Source organism: Podarcis pityusensis (assembly GCF_964106645.2).
Source record: "Podarcis pityusensis genome assembly, chromosome: 12".
In the NCBI taxonomy this organism is placed as follows: domain Eukaryota; kingdom Metazoa; phylum Chordata; class Lepidosauria; order Squamata; family Lacertidae; genus Podarcis; species Podarcis pityusensis.
In genome coordinates, this window is record NC_138037.1 from 52,610,975 (window position 1) to 52,629,122 (window position 18,148).

At 37.4% G+C, this 18,148-nt stretch overlaps 1 protein-coding gene across 6 annotated transcripts in view; it reads left to right on the forward strand.

Moving 5' to 3' along the window:
- BBS9 (Bardet-Biedl syndrome 9) overlaps positions 1-18,148 on the forward strand; it is a 220,530-nt gene that overhangs the window by 33,252 nt on the left and 169,130 nt on the right. For all 6 annotated transcript variants that reach the window (XM_080975779.1, XM_080975777.1, XM_080975778.1 and 3 more), the window contains exons 11-16: positions 629-705; positions 3,231-3,284; positions 7,570-7,666; positions 10,710-10,814; positions 14,703-14,843; positions 15,464-15,559. In XM_080975779.1, the coding sequence (XP_080831905.1) occupies positions 629-705; positions 3,231-3,284; positions 7,570-7,666; positions 10,710-10,814; positions 14,703-14,843; positions 15,464-15,559 (570 nt within the window). The remainder of the gene's footprint in view (positions 1-628; positions 706-3,230; positions 3,285-7,569; positions 7,667-10,709; positions 10,815-14,702; positions 14,844-15,463; positions 15,560-18,148) is intronic.

An 18,148-nucleotide genomic window follows, 5' to 3' on the forward strand; every position in this document is an offset into this window, starting at 1 on the left:
GCGGTCTGAAATTTCAGCAGGTGAGAGGGAGGGGCTAAGAGTAGGTATTGATGGCTACTGGGGCAACAGTGCTTTTCTCTCCTTCCATCTTTCATTTGTTTTCTTTTCTTTCTTTCCCTTTAATTTACTATTTACTTTATGCCTCCTCTGTGTTGGTTTATATAACAATGTCTCGGGTATAAGGAGAGCAGAATAAGATAACTGTGAAGGAGAAGGTTGGCTTTGCAAGAGGGAGGCAGTTTGAAAGGAATCCTGTAGTTAAATTTTGATGAAAATTTTGAAAATATTCTGAAAATATTCTGAAATAAAATGTTGTATTCATAGAAAGTTTATATGAATATGGGTCTTTGTTGCATTAACAAAGTGTGAGGACGCATATGTGAGTAGAAGCTGAACCTTTCAGATCAAGGTCAATAAAATAAATATGGAAAAGAACTTTGTTATAAAAAATAATAATCGTAACTTTGTTATTATTCAGTATCCCTCCCTTTGGGCAAGTATTCACCAGACTATAATTTGTGAATCTCCACATACGGGGTTTTATCCTATGTTGAAACTTCAGCTCTAAGTCTCAATAACATGGTTATGAAATCATTGACTAAACTTCCTAGTTACCTGTTTTTTACAGACATTGTGCCTAAAATGGAAAAAAATGAAGATTTTGCACTTCTTGTGACGGTCTCACCTGATCTTGATTCAGTGTCTGTACGTAACCTTAAAACTTACAAATATTCTTACAGAGATTTGTTTTTATAGAAATTGTATACTCTCAAACCTGATAAATAATGCTTATAGCATTTTGTTAAACTAATGAACACTGAGCTTAAATTTAGAACAATGGCCAGGAGCCCAAAACCTACTAAGGGACTTGGTCATTCCCAGAGAGATTTTTAAGTAGATCCCCATGCCATATCAGTAACTGTTATAAGCAGTGTTGTGTCCATAAAGGTCAATTAACATTGTTATTATTATTATTTAAATGTTCACTTAGTTATAAAAGTGGCTTTCCCTACCTTTTTTGTTGTGTGTGTGTGCTATTTTGAGAAATGTAAAACCAAACCACCTGGTGCAAGAAACTAGTCCTGTTCTTGGTATCCTACCCAATATTAGTCATAATGTTATATGTTTAAATACAATGGCTTTCTTAAGTGAGGCTATTTCTGTTCTCTAAAGTCTTATTCACTTTTAACACTAAGACAAGCTTGCTGATGCACAGAAAAAAAACCCCATAGCTGCTTCATTCCTTCCTCTTTCCTGTTGCTGCTGCACTATTGGGAGTTAAGTCATGGTTTGGCTTGGTGTTATGTGCAAACCCGGGTTTCTGGTTTGTCTTGCTCCAAAGAAACCATGACCTGTAACCAAGGTTTGTTCTTGGTTTAGAATGCTTTTTATAATATAAAGGATCACTAACATTGAAGAAAAAAATCTGTAAATGTAGCATCTATATTGAACTTGCAGTCTTTAATACTGTGCCATCAAACATTTACCCAATAACTAATACTAATTGTACACATCCTTAATAATTAGACTTAATAGTAAATTATATAAGAAATTCATAACAGATCGTCAGAATGTTTTTATTGTAGCTTATGCAAACCTTGCCAATATCCATTGAATGTAGCCATAGCAAACCCCATAAGGATCATGTGTATTGGATCTGCTCCTGTAGCACATTTGGGCCACTCAAGCCAGTGCAACATGCATCAGGATTCTGCTTTGTTAAGTTGCAATAAGCAGTAGGCAAGTCTTAATTTGTAAACGTTTGTATAGAGAAAATAAATTTTGAAATGAAATGTTAACTTATTCTTTTAGAAATCTTGCACTACTGTACAGCTATAGAAGGATGAATGAAATCCTGCTTTGGTTATGACTGTGCTTCATTGCTATTGTTGGCATGGTGCTCAGTTGATGAATGATGACAGCCTAAACCACAGTAAAAAGAAACTGGCTCCCTATACTAAACTATGTTCATGCACCGCCCATCACATGTTTATTTGATGATAGTTGCTGCTTGCTCCAGAAGCTCAACTCAGCTTCTTGTTCCCACCAAGAGCTGTCAATCAAAAGTTAATCCACCACTGTTTGCCTCCAACTGTAAATGAACATTGGCTATACTCAGGCATCATGGCAAACCATGGTTTGAGCTAACTATATTTTAGAACACAAAGGCAAGCCCTGGTTTATAGCCACATGTCTGCTTTCCTTTTTTGCTCTTTTGACATTTGGCTTCATAATTTTATTCTCATCTCTATGGTGTAATAGGATGTGGAGGCAGAGTAATTGATTTAACTGTGGCTTCTTAATTCAGATAGTACACCCAAGCCACAGGAAAGCTTCCCTAACCATAGTCTGATATTGTATCTGAATTGAACCATTGTCTGTGTTCTCTCTCGTCCTAATTTGTATGCTAAAAGAAGTTCTTTGAAATTAGTGCACCAGCTGGTATGCTGTCCTAAGCACTAACTGTAAATTGTTAACAAGTAAATCCTAATACCTTTGGGGTAATTAAATTAAGAACTATAATGTGTGTAGATATTTTATTTAATATTTTAGCTGTTAGGCTCTTGGTTTTTGAAACATTTTCAGTAATTTATTTCAGTAATAGGAGAAACATTTTATTAAGCAGCAAATAAGAATTGTTTCTAAAATATGACATGCATAGTTACAATTTGAATGATTTTAAACTGCCTGTTAATGACATATATAGACTGAGTAAGATAAAGTATTATTTATGCTCTAGAGCAGTTCACACCATTGTACTAGGTATAAGATTGTGCCTCTTTGAAGATAAACTCCTGTAAAACAGAATAGATTGGAATATATTGCTTTAACTATGTACAGAACATTCTTGCCCTTTGTTTCCTCTTTTTATAGACAATTTTAAGCAAAGATTTTGAAAAAAATATTTGGGTGAGATCCAAGACATTAGCAAAAGACATTTGATATGCACAAACTTATCTGTCATATAGAGTAATAGTAATAGTAATAGTAATGTCACAAGCATATGACATCCATTGGATTTGGCTGTTTTACTATGCTGAGAACACAGTGAGTTGAATGGCTGAGTGATTGGGCTGCCGTAGTTAGATATCACCCAACATTTTTGTGCACCTTAATTCTTTTATTATTATTTTAAGAGCTCTACAGTAAGTTGAAATCTAGCCATACAATATGTTCATTCCTGTGTGATACTGATTTTGCTGTTTCTGTGTGTTTTTTCTTCTTCACAGCAAGCCATTGAGAGTGAAGTAAAAGCAGAGGTGGTTCCTTCTGTGACAGTAAAGGTACTGTGCTTGTTGGGACTTTAAGACCAAGTATAACACTCAAAAGATTCCAACCATTTTTTTATATTTAGTGGGGTGGTTCTAGAAAATATACAGAAGTGACTGAGATTTTGGTGATTTTCATTGCTTGTGATATGCATTAAAGAAATAAAAATTAGATGTATACAGTGCTTTTTTTCTGGGGGTACACTGGGGTACGCATATCCCTGACCATTTTGTGAATCTTTGTACTTCTGTCCATTTACTGTATTTATTTTTCCCAATTTGAACTATAAAATGGTGGTTTTCTTGAATCAAAAATGATAGTACCCCTAAACATTTTGTAGAAAAAAAGCACTGGATGTATACATCATGGGTCTGTGTGTTATGGGGAAAGCTCAGAGAAATGCCTTCTGGAACTATGGAGAGGATTATGTTTAACAATCATAAACATTATCTATGATCTTGGAAGTGAGCCTCTCTAGGAAGATGCTACCTTCTTTTGCCAGGACTGACTCACAGGTTGTCTTTTTTTTTTTTTTTTTTTAATAAATTTTTATTAATTTTCCAAACACAAAATAAAAAAAACAAACAATACACAATACACCAACATACAAACATATAAACATGTATAATTTCATAACCATTTTTTCATAAACCTTACTTTCCGGACTTCCCCATACCTCCCCTTTTCTGCATCCTTGTTTTATATTTCTTCAGCAACTCCTCACAACTAAATATTCAATTCAATTTCTTTTAAGTTCTTCTAATATTGTTAATTACAGCTGCAATTCTCTGTTCCCAACCCCTTGACATTTTAACATTCCTGAATTTTACAACAAGTTCTAAGATAAACTTTGAATTTCTTCCAATCTTCTTCCACTGTCTCTTTCCCCTGGTCACGGATTCTGCCAGTCAGCTCCGCCAGTCCCATGTAGTCGATCACCTTCGTCTGCCATTCTTCCAGTGTGGGTAGTTGTTGTGTCTTCCAATACTTTGCCAGAAGAATCCTTGCTGCTGTGGTCGCATACATAAAAAACGTCCTGTCCTTCCTTCTCACCAATTGGCCGACGATGCCCAGGAGAAAAGCCTCAGGTTTTTTAGGGAAGGTCCATTTAAGAACCTTCTTAATTTCATTATAGATCATTTCCCAAAAAGCTTTTATCCTCGGGCAGGTCCACCAAAGGTGATAAAAAGTACCTTCAGACTCGTTACATTTCCAACATTTGTTATTGGGCAAATGATAAATTTTTGCAAGCTTGACTGGGGTCATGTACCACCTATACATCATTTTCATAATGTTTTCTCTTAAGGCATTACATGCCGTAAATTTAATACCGGTGGTCCACAACTGTTCCCAGTCAGCAAACATAATGTTATGACCAATATCTTGTGCCCATTTTATCATAGCTGATTTCACCGTTTCGTCCTGTGTGTTCCATTTCAACAGCAGATTATACATTCTCGACAGATTCTTAGTATTGGGTTCTAACAGTTCTGTTTCTAATTTTGACCTCTCCATCTGGAAACCTATTTTCCTGTCCTGTTTAAATGTCTCGTTTATCTGAAGATAGTGCAACCAATCTCGCACTTTGGACTTTAATTTCTCATAACTCTGTAATTTAACTTTTTCCCCATCTTGTTCTAAAATTTCACAATATTTTGGCCATTTAGACTCCATATTAAGTTTTTTCACCTCTTTAGCTTCCATTGGTGACAACCACCTGGGAGTTTTACTTTCCAATAAATCTTTATACCGCATCCAAACATTATATAATGCTTTCCTAACAATATGGTTTTTGAAACCTTTATGCAGTTTTACCTTATCATACCATATGTATGCATGCCAGCCAAATCTATTGTCAAACCCTTCTAGATCCAAAATGTCTGTATTCTCAAGAAGTAGCCAATGTTTCAACCAGCAGAAAGCCGCCGATTCATAGTAGAGTCTTAAGTCCGGCAGGGCAAACCCCCCTCTATCTTTTGCATCAGTTAGAATCTTAAATTTTATTCTGGGCTTTTTGCCCTGCCAGACAAATTTAGATATATCTTTCTGCCACTTCTTGAAACAGTCCATCTTGTCCAAAATCTGCAATGTCTGAAATAAAAACAACATTCTAGGCAATACATTCATCTTGATAACAGCAATTCGACCTAACAAAGAGAGTTTCAATCTTGACCATATTTCTAGATCTTTCTTTACCTCTGTCCAACATTTGTCATAATTGTCCTTAAATAAATTCACATTCTTAGATGTTAAGTTTACCCCCAGGTACTTTACTTTTTTCGTTATCACTAAACCTGTTTCATTCTGAAACTTCTCTTTTTCAGCCAATGTTAAATTTTTGTCCAACACTTTCGTATTCTGTTTGTTCAGTTTAAATCCTGCTACTTGACCAAATATCTCAATTAGTTCTAATACTCTTTTAGTACTAGTATCTGGCTGTTGCAAAGTCAGTACTAGGTCATCTGCAAATGCCCTTAACTTGTAATGTCTAGCTCCGACTTGTACTCCTTTAACCAACTGGTCTCCTCTAATCATGTTTAACAAAACCTCCAGGACTAATATAAAAAGTAAAGGGGATATTGGGCACCCCTGTCGTGTACCTTTTTCTATAGATATTTCTTCCGTAACCACATTGTTTACAATTAACTTCGCTTTTTGTTTAGAATATATTGCACCTATACCGTTTTCAAACCCTTGACCTACCCCCATCCCTTGGAGATTCTTCTTCATAAAGCTCCAACCAATGACTCACAGGTTGTCATCGTTTGGATGCTTGCTGAGTTCCATACCTCATCAAAGGCTCAGTACGAACTCCCAAACCCACCTGGCTCCACTTTCTCCTCCTCCACTGTTGCATGTTCAGCTATCCTATTCAAGCATGCAAACAGTGACAGATGCAAGGAGAAGAGACAGCCTCTTCACTTTGCCTCAACCTCTCCTTTTGAGCAGTGATGTGGATTTATCTTTATAGAGAGTGAGAGTATACGGTAATCTTCTGTCTTCAAAAGTGAGGATAATGATTTTCAGAGAAATAATCTTTGTTGATAATGATTGTGTCAATGTAAAACACTGCAGTCAAATTATTTACATCTCATACATGCTTTCATGGGCTTCCAACTGAGATTAGTGAGACTTGGTCCCAAATGTATATTGGATGACAATTGCTGACATTGTGGTCTGCTGGTCAAATAGAAAAATGCCAAACATGGTTCCTTGAATGACTTGAAGCAGCAACTTGGTCTCCAGCTTATGAGTTTATAAATACAATCGTAATGTTGCTAAAACACACACACACACACACACACACACACACACACACACAATGTTTTATCTGAGTACTCTAATGATGGTGGAGGCAGAAAAATCCTGAACTAGGTTGAATACCATATTGGCCTGAATATAAGCCGCACCTCCCGTCTCATTTCTGACCGTGAAAAGTAAAGTGCAGCTTATATTCGCGATCTTATGGTAAGCAGATAGGAGCACAGGGCAAACAATGCTAGGAGCATGGTGAAATGGTGCCCACCCTGCGTGTAGTCCCCTGCCCAAGGCTGGGAAGAGAGAGGACGAGGAAGGGGAAAGGCTGCCGGCAACGCAGTATGGCTCCCCCCAACCCAGTATGCAGCCAGGAGCGGTGAGGAAAGAAGCGGCTTATATTCTGGTATTTTTTCCTTTTTTTCTCTCCCGCCCCCCCATCCAATTTTAAAGGTGCAGCTTATATTCGGATGCGGCTTATATTCGGGCCAATACGGTATATGCATATATGTTTTTATTTTATTTTATTTTGGTACATCAGGACAATAACAACAACACAAAAAAATAAATAAATAACAAAACAAAAACAATATACAGCAATAAAAATAAATTAGAAAATAGATATTGACAATAAAAGTTACAACCAACGCAACCTTAACATTTACACAACATAAATAAATATAACATAATAGTCTGACTTCCTTCACCCTGATATCGGCTTTTTAATTTATTTCTTTTCAACTGTATATGCATATATGTTCACTACAATGGAATTAAAGGATGTTTAGTGAATATTTTTGTTTCAAAGATTTATGGCAGAGGGAGTGGGAATTTCCCAGTGGAGCATAATATTCCAATTGCATTCTATTCATTAAATACTCATTTTCATGTACATAATTCTTTGGAAGATCTCCAACTGATAAAAATTACAAAATAATAGCACTTCAAAAGTTGTTACTAATTTACTGTTCCCTTTTCAGTTGCAGTGTGTTCTAATTCACCTGGTATTTCCATAAATGCCTTTCTAATTTTTACTTCTAACAGATCACTGTGGAGGGCAAACAGCCGACACTTGCAAAATTATCTGTATGTGTTCAGCCTCCTTTAGCTTTGACTCATGACAAATTCACCTTGAAATTAGGTAAATGTTCCAGCTTTGATCTATAGTTATTTCTGTTTTTTTGTCCATTGCCTATCAAACTACTGGTACTATATTAGTATTCATTAACACGGTACTCTTTTTCTGAGACAGATATGTTTAACTTTGAGTCTATATTCTTTCTTTCTTCCCCCCCTTAAAAATAGTTCCAAGTAACAACCTGTCATGTAAATAGTGATAGGAAAGATGGAAGCTAATCACATCAGGTCCCATTATGATATATATCAGTAATGGAAATTCTTAGAAATGTTTCTAAGAGGATTCTAGGACAACACCAAGGCCGACCTGCCACTGGCTAATATATATTTAAAATAATAGAACAAGTACCGTATTTTTTGCTCTATAAGACTCACTTTTTCCCTCCTAAAAAGTAAGGGGAAATGTGTGTGCGTCTTATGGAGCGAATGCAGGCTGCGCAGCTATCACAGAAGCCAGAACAGCAAGAGGGATTGCTGCTTTCACTGCGCAGCGATCCCTCTTGCTGTTCTGGCTTCTGAGATTCAGAATATTTTTTTCCTTGTTTTCCTCCTCCAAAAACTAGGTGCGTCTTGTGGTCTGGTGCGTCTTATAGAGCGAAAAATACGGTAAATGGTCTAGAATGAAGCCTGCCCTGTTCTGTATTCTGTGTTTTCTGTATTACTTGATTTGAGCATCAGGCATTCTTAAATACTTGACTACATCTCACTTGTTGTTGTCGTAGTTCTTCCTCAGAAACACCCTTCCCGCGAGGACAGTGGTCACTTCTCTACACCAGAGAGTCAGGCTTTGGGCTTGAGAGAGAGAATGAATGAAACTTTATTTGCGTCAGCCGTCGGCCATAGTAACAAAAAAACATTGCGATATACACAGAACAAAATAAAAAGTCGATTATATAAAACATAGTTTAGGGTCTTGAATCAGCAGTCAAATAGTGGACCTTATTCTAATTGCCCCAGCTAGAAACCTTGCAACCTTTGCTTTGGGCTTCTATTTCCCAGTTCACAAGAAACTTGAAACTTGGTAAGACTTTCAAAAGCAGTTTATGATATGGCACTGGGTCTTAAGCAGAGCAAAAAACTCATATTAGATATTCCTACACCCTTGAGTCACCTAAAGTATCTCTTTGGAATGAGAGTAATAGTGAGCAGCCTGAACACTAGTAGCAAAGAACTGGAAAGGGGAAAATGTTCAGACTATAATGGATTGGCAGAATAAATTACAAGAATATGTGGAAATGGCGCAATTGACCAACAGCCTAAGGGGCAGTTCAAGACAAGAATTTGCACAAAAATGGGATAAATATAAGAGTTATGTACAAAAATATACCAGTTACAGATAGGTAGCCGTGTTGGTCTGCCATAGTCAAAATAAAAAAATCCTTCCAGTAGCACCTTTAAGACCAACTAAGTATGGAATTAAAGGATGTTTAGTGAATATTTTTGTTTCAAAGATTTATGGCAGAGGGAGTGGGAATTTCCCAGTGGAGCATAATATTCCAATTGCATTCTATTCATTAAAAACTCATTTTCATGTACATAATTCTTTGGAAGATCTCCAACTGATAAAAATTACAAAATAATAGCACTTCAAAAGTTGTTACTAATTTACTGTTCCCTTTTCAGTTGCAGTGTGTTCTAATTCACCTGGTATTTATATACCAGTATAAAATATACCAGTGGTTTTTTGTCTATGGCAACATTTGATTGACCTTGGATAAAGAAATATATGAGAAATAAGAGCAACGGTACAAATTGCTGTAAGAATGTATTAGAGAATATATAAAGAATAGATTAATAATGGTAGGTACATTCACTATTAGAATAAAATCATACAACGGGAATTGACAGGAAGTCCAAAGTCTTTATGATACTTTTTGTTAATAATCTTTGCTAATAATTTTTGTTAATAATCACATAAAAAGTAGCATAAATACAGCTGAAGCTTAAGGTTCATAATTATGTAAGAAAAGATAAGTATATGGTGTGTGTTTTTCATTTTTGGTGTACATGATTGAAATTTCTATTTACTTGTAAGAGATGTACTATATATATGTAATGTATTGTATGACTATTAATTAAGCTTGTTACATGTTTGAAAAGAAAAGAAATATGTAGGTCAATTCTGTGTAGATTGCTAGCAGAAGTTTGCAGTCCAAATATTGTCCTTTTGCTTGGAAACTTCCTGTTTTGTACAGTGGTTTCATAGCTGCTCAGAGTACTTTTAGGAAATGCTGCCAGGGTAGAAATGTCGCTCAGAAACTCCCTTTGGCTAGTGAGCTAATTTTCATATAACACAGAAACTTCACAATGTACCTCTGGGCATTCCAGCAATAACACCCAATTTGTTCATAGCGTCATGTATGTTTGATGTTAATTTCTTAGTGGCATCACAGGCTTTTGTCATAGGTATTTTGCCTGTAGTACCAGAACTGAAAGTTTTGTGCAAAAGTGTTTTTAAATTTAGTTTCATTACTTTACTTAAGCAGATTGTACTGCCTTTCATATGGTTTCACAAGGTGGTGTGCAAACAGGAAAAAGGTTAAATGAGTCAGCTGTCAATAAAAACGACAACAATAAAAGTAATGACACAGCAGTGACTTGAGCAATTTTGCTAAAGAATTCTGCAAAACTGCAAGTTGTGTATTGATATCTGGCAAAAGACTATGTTGTATAGTTCTAGATATATACTTTGAGGGACATAATTATAGATGATAAGCTTGGGATACTTGTAAATCCATAGATGTAATTGCATCAAATTGTCCAGGAGGCCAGAAAACTAATGTACTAGAATTAGATGGCTCAAGAGGCTTCTATGGTGTTTCTGTGGGAATTAAGGAATTGATTGTTGAGTAAATTTTGTTTCCATACATTTAAGAATTTTAATTATGTATTGTTTATAGATGGACAGCACTACATGTACTTTTTGGGGGGCGGTGTTTAACAAATAATGATCTATGATTCAGTTACTATTTCCTTAGAAATGGTTTTGTAGAGTTACACAAAGTCTTCCCCCCAGTTGACCTTTTCATCTTTATCTGTGTTTACAGAGTCATCTGTATCTAAAACAGTTGTACTCTCTGCCTTTCTAAAGGGGAATATCTCACCAGCAGATCTGGAAGGTACTGCTCTAGCTTCATATAACACAGCAACAGGTAAATATTATGAAAATTTGAATAAACAGGGAGGGGCGGCAGCAACTGTTTAAGTTTTTAATTGTGATTATTAAACTTGCATTTCAAAATACATTATTCTGTGTAACACCATTAATTTGCCTTAGTGTGTTTGTAGAAGCAACTGTTATTAGCTTCCGCCTACAACTGAGTATCAATTTTCTTCAAACATGAACTGGAAAAGACCACCTTTAAGGGTTAGAAGTTAATTACACCTTTAGCACTTTCGATGAAAGTGGAGCAATCCAGAAATAAGTTTTATCAATATTGTTGTTCACTCCTGCACAGAACCAGAGGGTTAAACAGTTGTGAAGTCTGGTTGTTCCCTTACGCTGCACTGCATTTTGGCTGAGCAATAGCACTTAAGATGTTTTGGAAGTGAAGCATTCCTCAGACAACAATGAAGCCACTGTATTAAAATTATCTGCTTATTTCACAATGTTTATTTCAGCTGTACTCTGGGAGATGGTGCTCTAACACATATTGTTACCCATAAAAGGAAGTTTTGCTAATCACGTTCTGTGACCGATGTGAAAATTATCTGTTAGTTTAAGGGAAAATCACTCTGTTAGGTGCAGAGCTAAGGCACAAACTTAAAACACAAGGAAGTTACACCTTCTTTATAAAGATATATTTTTGCCACTTTAAGCAAAGCTGCACAGTGATATGATATAATAAATTATAGTTGTGGCTTTTACAACACTTGTCTAGCAACCAAAATAGGTGCAATTCATAATTAAAACATCATGCAAGTGGACATCCACTCACACAGAGGGGCTTTTCCTGTCTTCTTTTCCTTCCCTCTGCAGTCCCCTGTGTACCTCAAAAATCTGTTCCAGAGAATTGGCAGACCCTTTGGAGCAGATCTAGGGGGCATGAGGGGAGGGCTGAAGAGGAGAAATGTTGCACAAGCAGACTGATGTTATTGGCTATTAACATTAAGATTGCTGCAATCAACATTTTGAGAATCGGAAACTGAAAATAAGCTGTCTACTTCTGTAATAAACATTGTGTCTTTAAAATGATGTCAGATAATGAATATTTTATGAAACTGATCATGGAGAGCACTATCATTTTTGTTGCCACACATCTCAGAAATAAGACCAGGTTTGTAAAATGTCTATCTCTGACCTTTAGCCACCAGACAAAATAGAGATAGTAGAGCAGAGTTCGGCAACTTAAGGCCCATGGGCCGGAAGGGGCCCATGAGGGTCGCTTAACCGGCCCATGAGCCACCCCCGAATTGAGCCCCCTGTTCGGCGAGCCCCCGCGCGCTGTGCTAAACTGGCACGGCGCGAGGACTCTCTTCCGCAGCTCCGGAAATCGTTTCTGTGCAAGCCCAGACGCCGAAAAACGCTTCTGCGCAGGCTCGATTTTGGGCATCTGAGCATGCACAGAAGCGATTTCCGGTGCCACGGACATGTGCAGACGCGATTGCCGGCGTTGCGCTGTGCCGGTCTGGCCCACAGAGGATCTCTGTGTGAGTGATCGGCCTGTGCCCGGAAAACCTTGCCGACCCCTGTAGTAGAGTATAGGCAGGCCCCCATTTATGTGCTTTCAATATGTTTGCATTGTGCTGAACCTGGCAGTGACCAGAAACGTCATAAAGACATCACTGAAATGTCGCTAAAAGGGTGGAGTGGGGACAGGGGAAGCGTAACGGTGTTTGCAGGCCTTTCGGGTGGGTTTCAATTACAGTGGTACCTCGGGTTAAGTACTTAATTCGTTCCGGAGGTCCATTCTTAACCTGAAACTGTTCTTAACCTGAAGCACCACTTTAGCTAATGGGGCCTCCTGCTGCTGCCGTGCCGCCAGAGCACGATTTCTGTTCTTATCCTGAAGCAAAGTTCTTAACCTGAAGCACTATTTCTGGGCTAGCGGAGTGTGTAACCTGAAGCGTATGTAACCTGAAGTGTATGTAACCCGAGGTACCACTGTATACGCAATTCCACTGACTCACACAGTGCCTCGGAACGTAACCCCCACATACACAGAGGGCTGCCTGTAGCAAAAATCATTTGATCCCTATACTGCGTTAGGTACCATCCCTCATTTGTTAGTTAGACACCTAGAATACCAATTGTTCACAAGCTATAGAGGGCAATCACATGGTGACCTTTCTGGGTTGCAGGCATGCCACTGGTAGTACAGACAGAATCATTAATAATCCAAGATAAATTAAGATATCTCACCAACATGCCATAAAACATTATTTTCCACTTCAGGTAGCCCTTTAACTAACGCTGCTGGATATTTCAGTGGGACCTACACTGTTGTGTTTAGTTCTTAACTTCTCTTCCTCCTGGCATGTGTTCTCCATAGTCTCCTTGCTCTTTGCTTTCCTTCACCATATTCTCAGCTTTCTGTCCAACATCTTATGTTACATGTTTCTTAGAGGTGGTAGAGGAACAACATAGCCTACATCTTACTTAAGGAAGCTAGGCTTCTCTTTCATTCTCAGTTACTAGATTTTTGTTGAATTTTTGTTATTAGTTGTATTTTGTTCTTTTCTTTCTCTTTTGCTTTCGCTGATGTTATGGTAGATCTCAACCCAGAGGGTAAGTGAATGATAGGTTGAATCAAAATCAAAATTAGTGATAGTTGTTATTTTAAAGTAAAAACGTATATATGTGAGCTGCTGGTTGGCCCTTTAGAAGTGACTTCAAAAATACTTTGATGATACTCTGTTCCACTACAGCTGCCAATTAGCTTAGCAACACTAAGATGGCTCTGTCACCAAATACCATTGTTGTAACTTTAAAAAGGGGGAACTGCTTGTTTCTTGTACATTCAAATTTCAATTGAATTTTCTGATTTTCTCTCTCTTCATTTCATGACATTTGACCCTACTGTTTATATATATATACCTTTGAACTGCTACTGAAATAAGGTGCTACTGGAATCCTTATTGTGTTTGCTGGCATAAGTAACCCAAATGTTAACTCTACTTTGATGTTAATTTCCTTTAGGGATATTGTAGCCATTTAATTATTCATACGCAAATATAATAAAATCCAGGTTTGCCTGTAATTGTCAATTAGAAGTGTGATAACTTGTGGACTTTCATTGCTTTGGGTCAGTGCAAATGTAGCATTGGATCAAGGGATGCAATAGTGATAAATGTATCACTTTATTTTCAATTATATTATTGAATGGTTGTCACTCGCAGGAAAGAATATGACCCCACTGCCTTGGTGACCCATGTTCTAGGGGAAAAGCAGATTTTATTCCTCTCTGAATGGTCTGGACCATTGCAGTCCATTTACTTTGTCCCACTGAAGTCAATGGGAGCCACTAACCCTGCACTTATTTGATTAGTCTTTCATGCTAAAACTTGATGGAACCCAGGAACGGACTTGCTTGCTTGCTTGTACGTGTGTGTGTGTGTGTGTGTGTGTGCTTGTATTTTTACATAGTTCTGGTACAGTTATCCAACTAATGAAATTCCAATTAAAATGATTAATTTTTATTGATATTTTACAATCTGCAGGAATGATTTTGTTTGTTTTTATATCTGACTGCTGATGAAAGTTAACAAACCAAAATAAGAGTTATTTGAGAAAAATTACTGAACTCCTGTGCAAAGTTATTCAGATGCTCAGCATAATGTCAGGAAATTGCTGTGTATTTTGAGGTCAGAAGATTAATATTTAAGAAAATATCTGTTGCAATCTTGCTTCATTTTTAAAGATAGAGGTTGTTTTAATATTTGGGGTTTTTGTTATTGCATTTTTTTTCTTGTTGCAGATTTTCATTTATATGATATGTTATCATCCTGCAGATTTTTTATTTTCAGTAGGTGCCATAAGCAAAGTCTTATACCTAATCTCAGTATATTAACAATTACAAGACACACATGATTTGTTTCAGGTGCACCAAGAGTTTCCCAGTGCAAATTTCGATTACCATTGCGGTTAGTTTGCTCTCCAGCTCATCCTTCAAAGACAGCAAGCCAGAAGTTAACGATTGATACCAACAAGCCTCCAGTCAGCCTTGTTACCCTTTTCCCAGGTAGAACTTCAGTTAAGGATGCACCTCTGACATGATTGATTTACCTAGAATGCTTGCGTAATGAGCTTAAATGAAAAAGCTTAAATGAAAGAAACATTTTGACTGTATCTGGATTGGTTTCTCAATGTAGTTTGTACATTATGAATTTTGTCAAAACCCACTTAAGTTTTGCTAGCTTTATTATTATGTTGTTTTACCGCATGGAAAGTTTTGTGTGAAATTCTCATCACACAGTATCCAAATGAAATACATTGATATATTTTGCTTCTAATATATGCACCATTTAAATAACTATATGCCGGTCAATTTGGTTTGCTGTGGATATGATGTTATCACATGGGAATCCAATCCATTGTATAGAGTTTATGGTCTGGGTTAGATGCAATTTATATAACAACAGATAGTTGTAAAACCAGCATGAATGTTTATATTTGATAGATAAAGGGACTTTGTGGTCCAGTGACATAATGTATAAGAAACAATGCATTGGCACATTCTCACCCAAAATTATTTGCAATATGAAGTCTATTGTAAACTGAAATCTAAGTAGATTTATGGGTGCAGTGTTAACGGTATGGACAAATTGTGTAAATTATACATTTCATTTCATTTTATTTCAGACTTTGCTGATCAGGCTGATGAAGACCAGCTAAATGCTTTAGGATTTCAATTATTAGGTGGCTCCCGAGTCACATTACTTGCTTCAAAAACATCGCGTAAGTATCTTCTTGAACTGAAGTTATGGATGAGATCTTCACATGATAGAGTTTGTGCAATACTTTTGTCCACAGTGTGACAGGGGTGGGTGTCAACAGTAAATCACATGGAATAAGCAAAGTTAAGTCTTTGTTAGAAGATAAAAGGTCTGATCACAAGTGCCAGGCCTAATGAGCACAGCACCTCTTGTCCCTTTGAGGCAGTTGTGGAGACTAAAGGTCCCCAGCTTCCCACAATTGCATAGGTCTCCCCATTCCCCCTGGTCTTCCTCAAGCAATTGGACGCCACTGGCATACTTGTCTTTGCTCCTCCCTCTTCATACCTCTTTTGGTTCTGGAGGACCAGGAGGAGGGGAGCTTGTCACAGCATTAGGGAGAGACACCCTGTCTTCTTCACCAGCCTGACTCATCTCTCCCTCTTGGCCTCCCTCGTCTCTTGCTTCAACTTCTGATTCTGATTCAGGACTTCTTTCTGCCACAGATGGTCCCTGTTCACTAAATCCTGTTCAGCTTTTCAGTTATTGGCTTCTGAAGATGTTGGCAAGAAGCTTGGTTCAGCTTGTGTGCTAGGCTTGTATGCTAGGCTTTTGTCTTTCATGGCTTGTTAAATCTAGTAGGAAAGCAATATCAGGCTGGGTCCAGGAGCTTGTAATTGTGTCATTGAGAAATTGGTTACAGTTTTTTTTTTAAAAAAAGAAGCCATAATTCAACAATCCTGAAGAAGCATTATTATTAATCAATGGGATTTGGCCACTGTTTCATGACTGAATTCTTACTATTTGGTTCCTCCTTCTCTTTCCCTTCTCTCATTCCTGCCTTCTTTGTTGTTGTTGTTGAATTTATATGCCACTTTTCCTCCATTTGGTGGGCCTCAAAGCAGTCAACAGAAAATAAAAAAGCAAAACTAAAACAAAACATAAAAATTAACAAGTCATTACCAGAACCGCGAACGGCTGAACTCCTGTTGCCCGATCCCTGCTCCTGCCAACCTAGCAGTTCGAAAGCACGTAAAAGTGCAAGTAGATAAATAGGTACCGCTCCGGCAGGAAGGTAAATGGTGTTTCCATGCGCTGCTCTGGTTCGCCAGAAGCGGCTTAGTCATGCTGGCCACATGACCTGGAAGCTGTACGCCGGCTCCCTCGGCCAATAAAGCGAGATGAGCGCCGCAACCCCAGAGTTGGTCACGACTGGACCTAATGGTCAGGGGTCCCTTTACCTTTACCTTACTGGTAATAAAACTGTAGAACATCCATAATAAAACAAGAACCAGAAACCTTACTTGATTGTCTGTTTCAAAATATGAAAAATATGCTTTTGAAAGACAATACATTTAAAATCCTTGTGGTGTACTGTTAACTAGTATTTGAAACTAGGGTTTGAAGTTTGCTTTAAATCTGTGGTCTATGTAAACCAGTTTAAAGTGTGCAGATTGAGTCCTCAGGAGCAGCTGGTGCCGTGGGATGGTGCCATGTTGCTGCCATCCTGACAGTGGCCTCTTTGCTACTTACTGGGATGGTGTCAGGACTGTGTGGGTGCACCAGTGGAACCAATCCAGTAGTCCTGAGCCTCGGGCCTTTCAGCTCGTTGTTTAGATTCTAGAATGCTGTGAAGAATTATCTAAGTTTGGTGGCATGAGCTTTCCTCTATTCGCACGGATGTCAAGAATTCTTAAGCTGTAAAAGACCTTAATATCTTTCACCATAAATCCTGTGATGGGAAACATCTGGACAAGTAGTTATTCAGTGACTCTCATGGTATCAATTAGTTTACTTTTTGCAGGCTTCATTTTTGTTTGTGTTTGGTTGTGTGAACATTCTTTGAGTGTTGTATGATAATTTTTAATATTTGTTTGACAGTAAAAAAATTTAAACAGTTGAAGTAACTGGAACATTCCATAACAAAGATCTGAGAAGACTTGTAATTTTTTTTGTAAATAGTTTTACGTATAAGCTAAAATTAGAATTGGTTATTTGGATTCTTGTTTTACAGAATTGGTAGCTTAAATGATATACATGTGCAAACAAGATCTCAGCTGATGGGAATAAGTGTTCATTTATTAATGAAAGGAAAAGAAGCTTTAAGTATCCCACCAGAGGCATTGGCTAGCTGAAGTGTATTGTAACCTTTTAGCTTGAACAGGGAGCTTTATCTTCCCATCTTTTCTCCCACTAATAATTTTCTTTTCCATTTGGGTTTGTTTATTTATAGACCTGGCTTGATGCTTGCTATCTCAGTATAAGCTTTCCCACAGTACAGATGCTAGTGTTTGATGCAATAGTGTCTCGAAACTGCTGCACCATAAAACCTTTAATCTTACCCATGTACCCATGCTTCTACTTTACTCTTTTACCAGCTGGGATTCTGTAAAGATTACTGTTGGGAGAATAATTTACATTTGACACTAAGTTCATAGTATTGTAGAATTGGAAGGTACCTTGAGGTTGATCTAGTCCAACTCCCAAACCAGAAAGCAAGTCTCATATTGAATGTAAATTTCCACGAGCAGATTGATAAAACTCAGTTATAAATTACAACTGTCTCAGAAATAATTATATCCCATGCCCATTAGGGCTTTTATGTGGCTTTTGG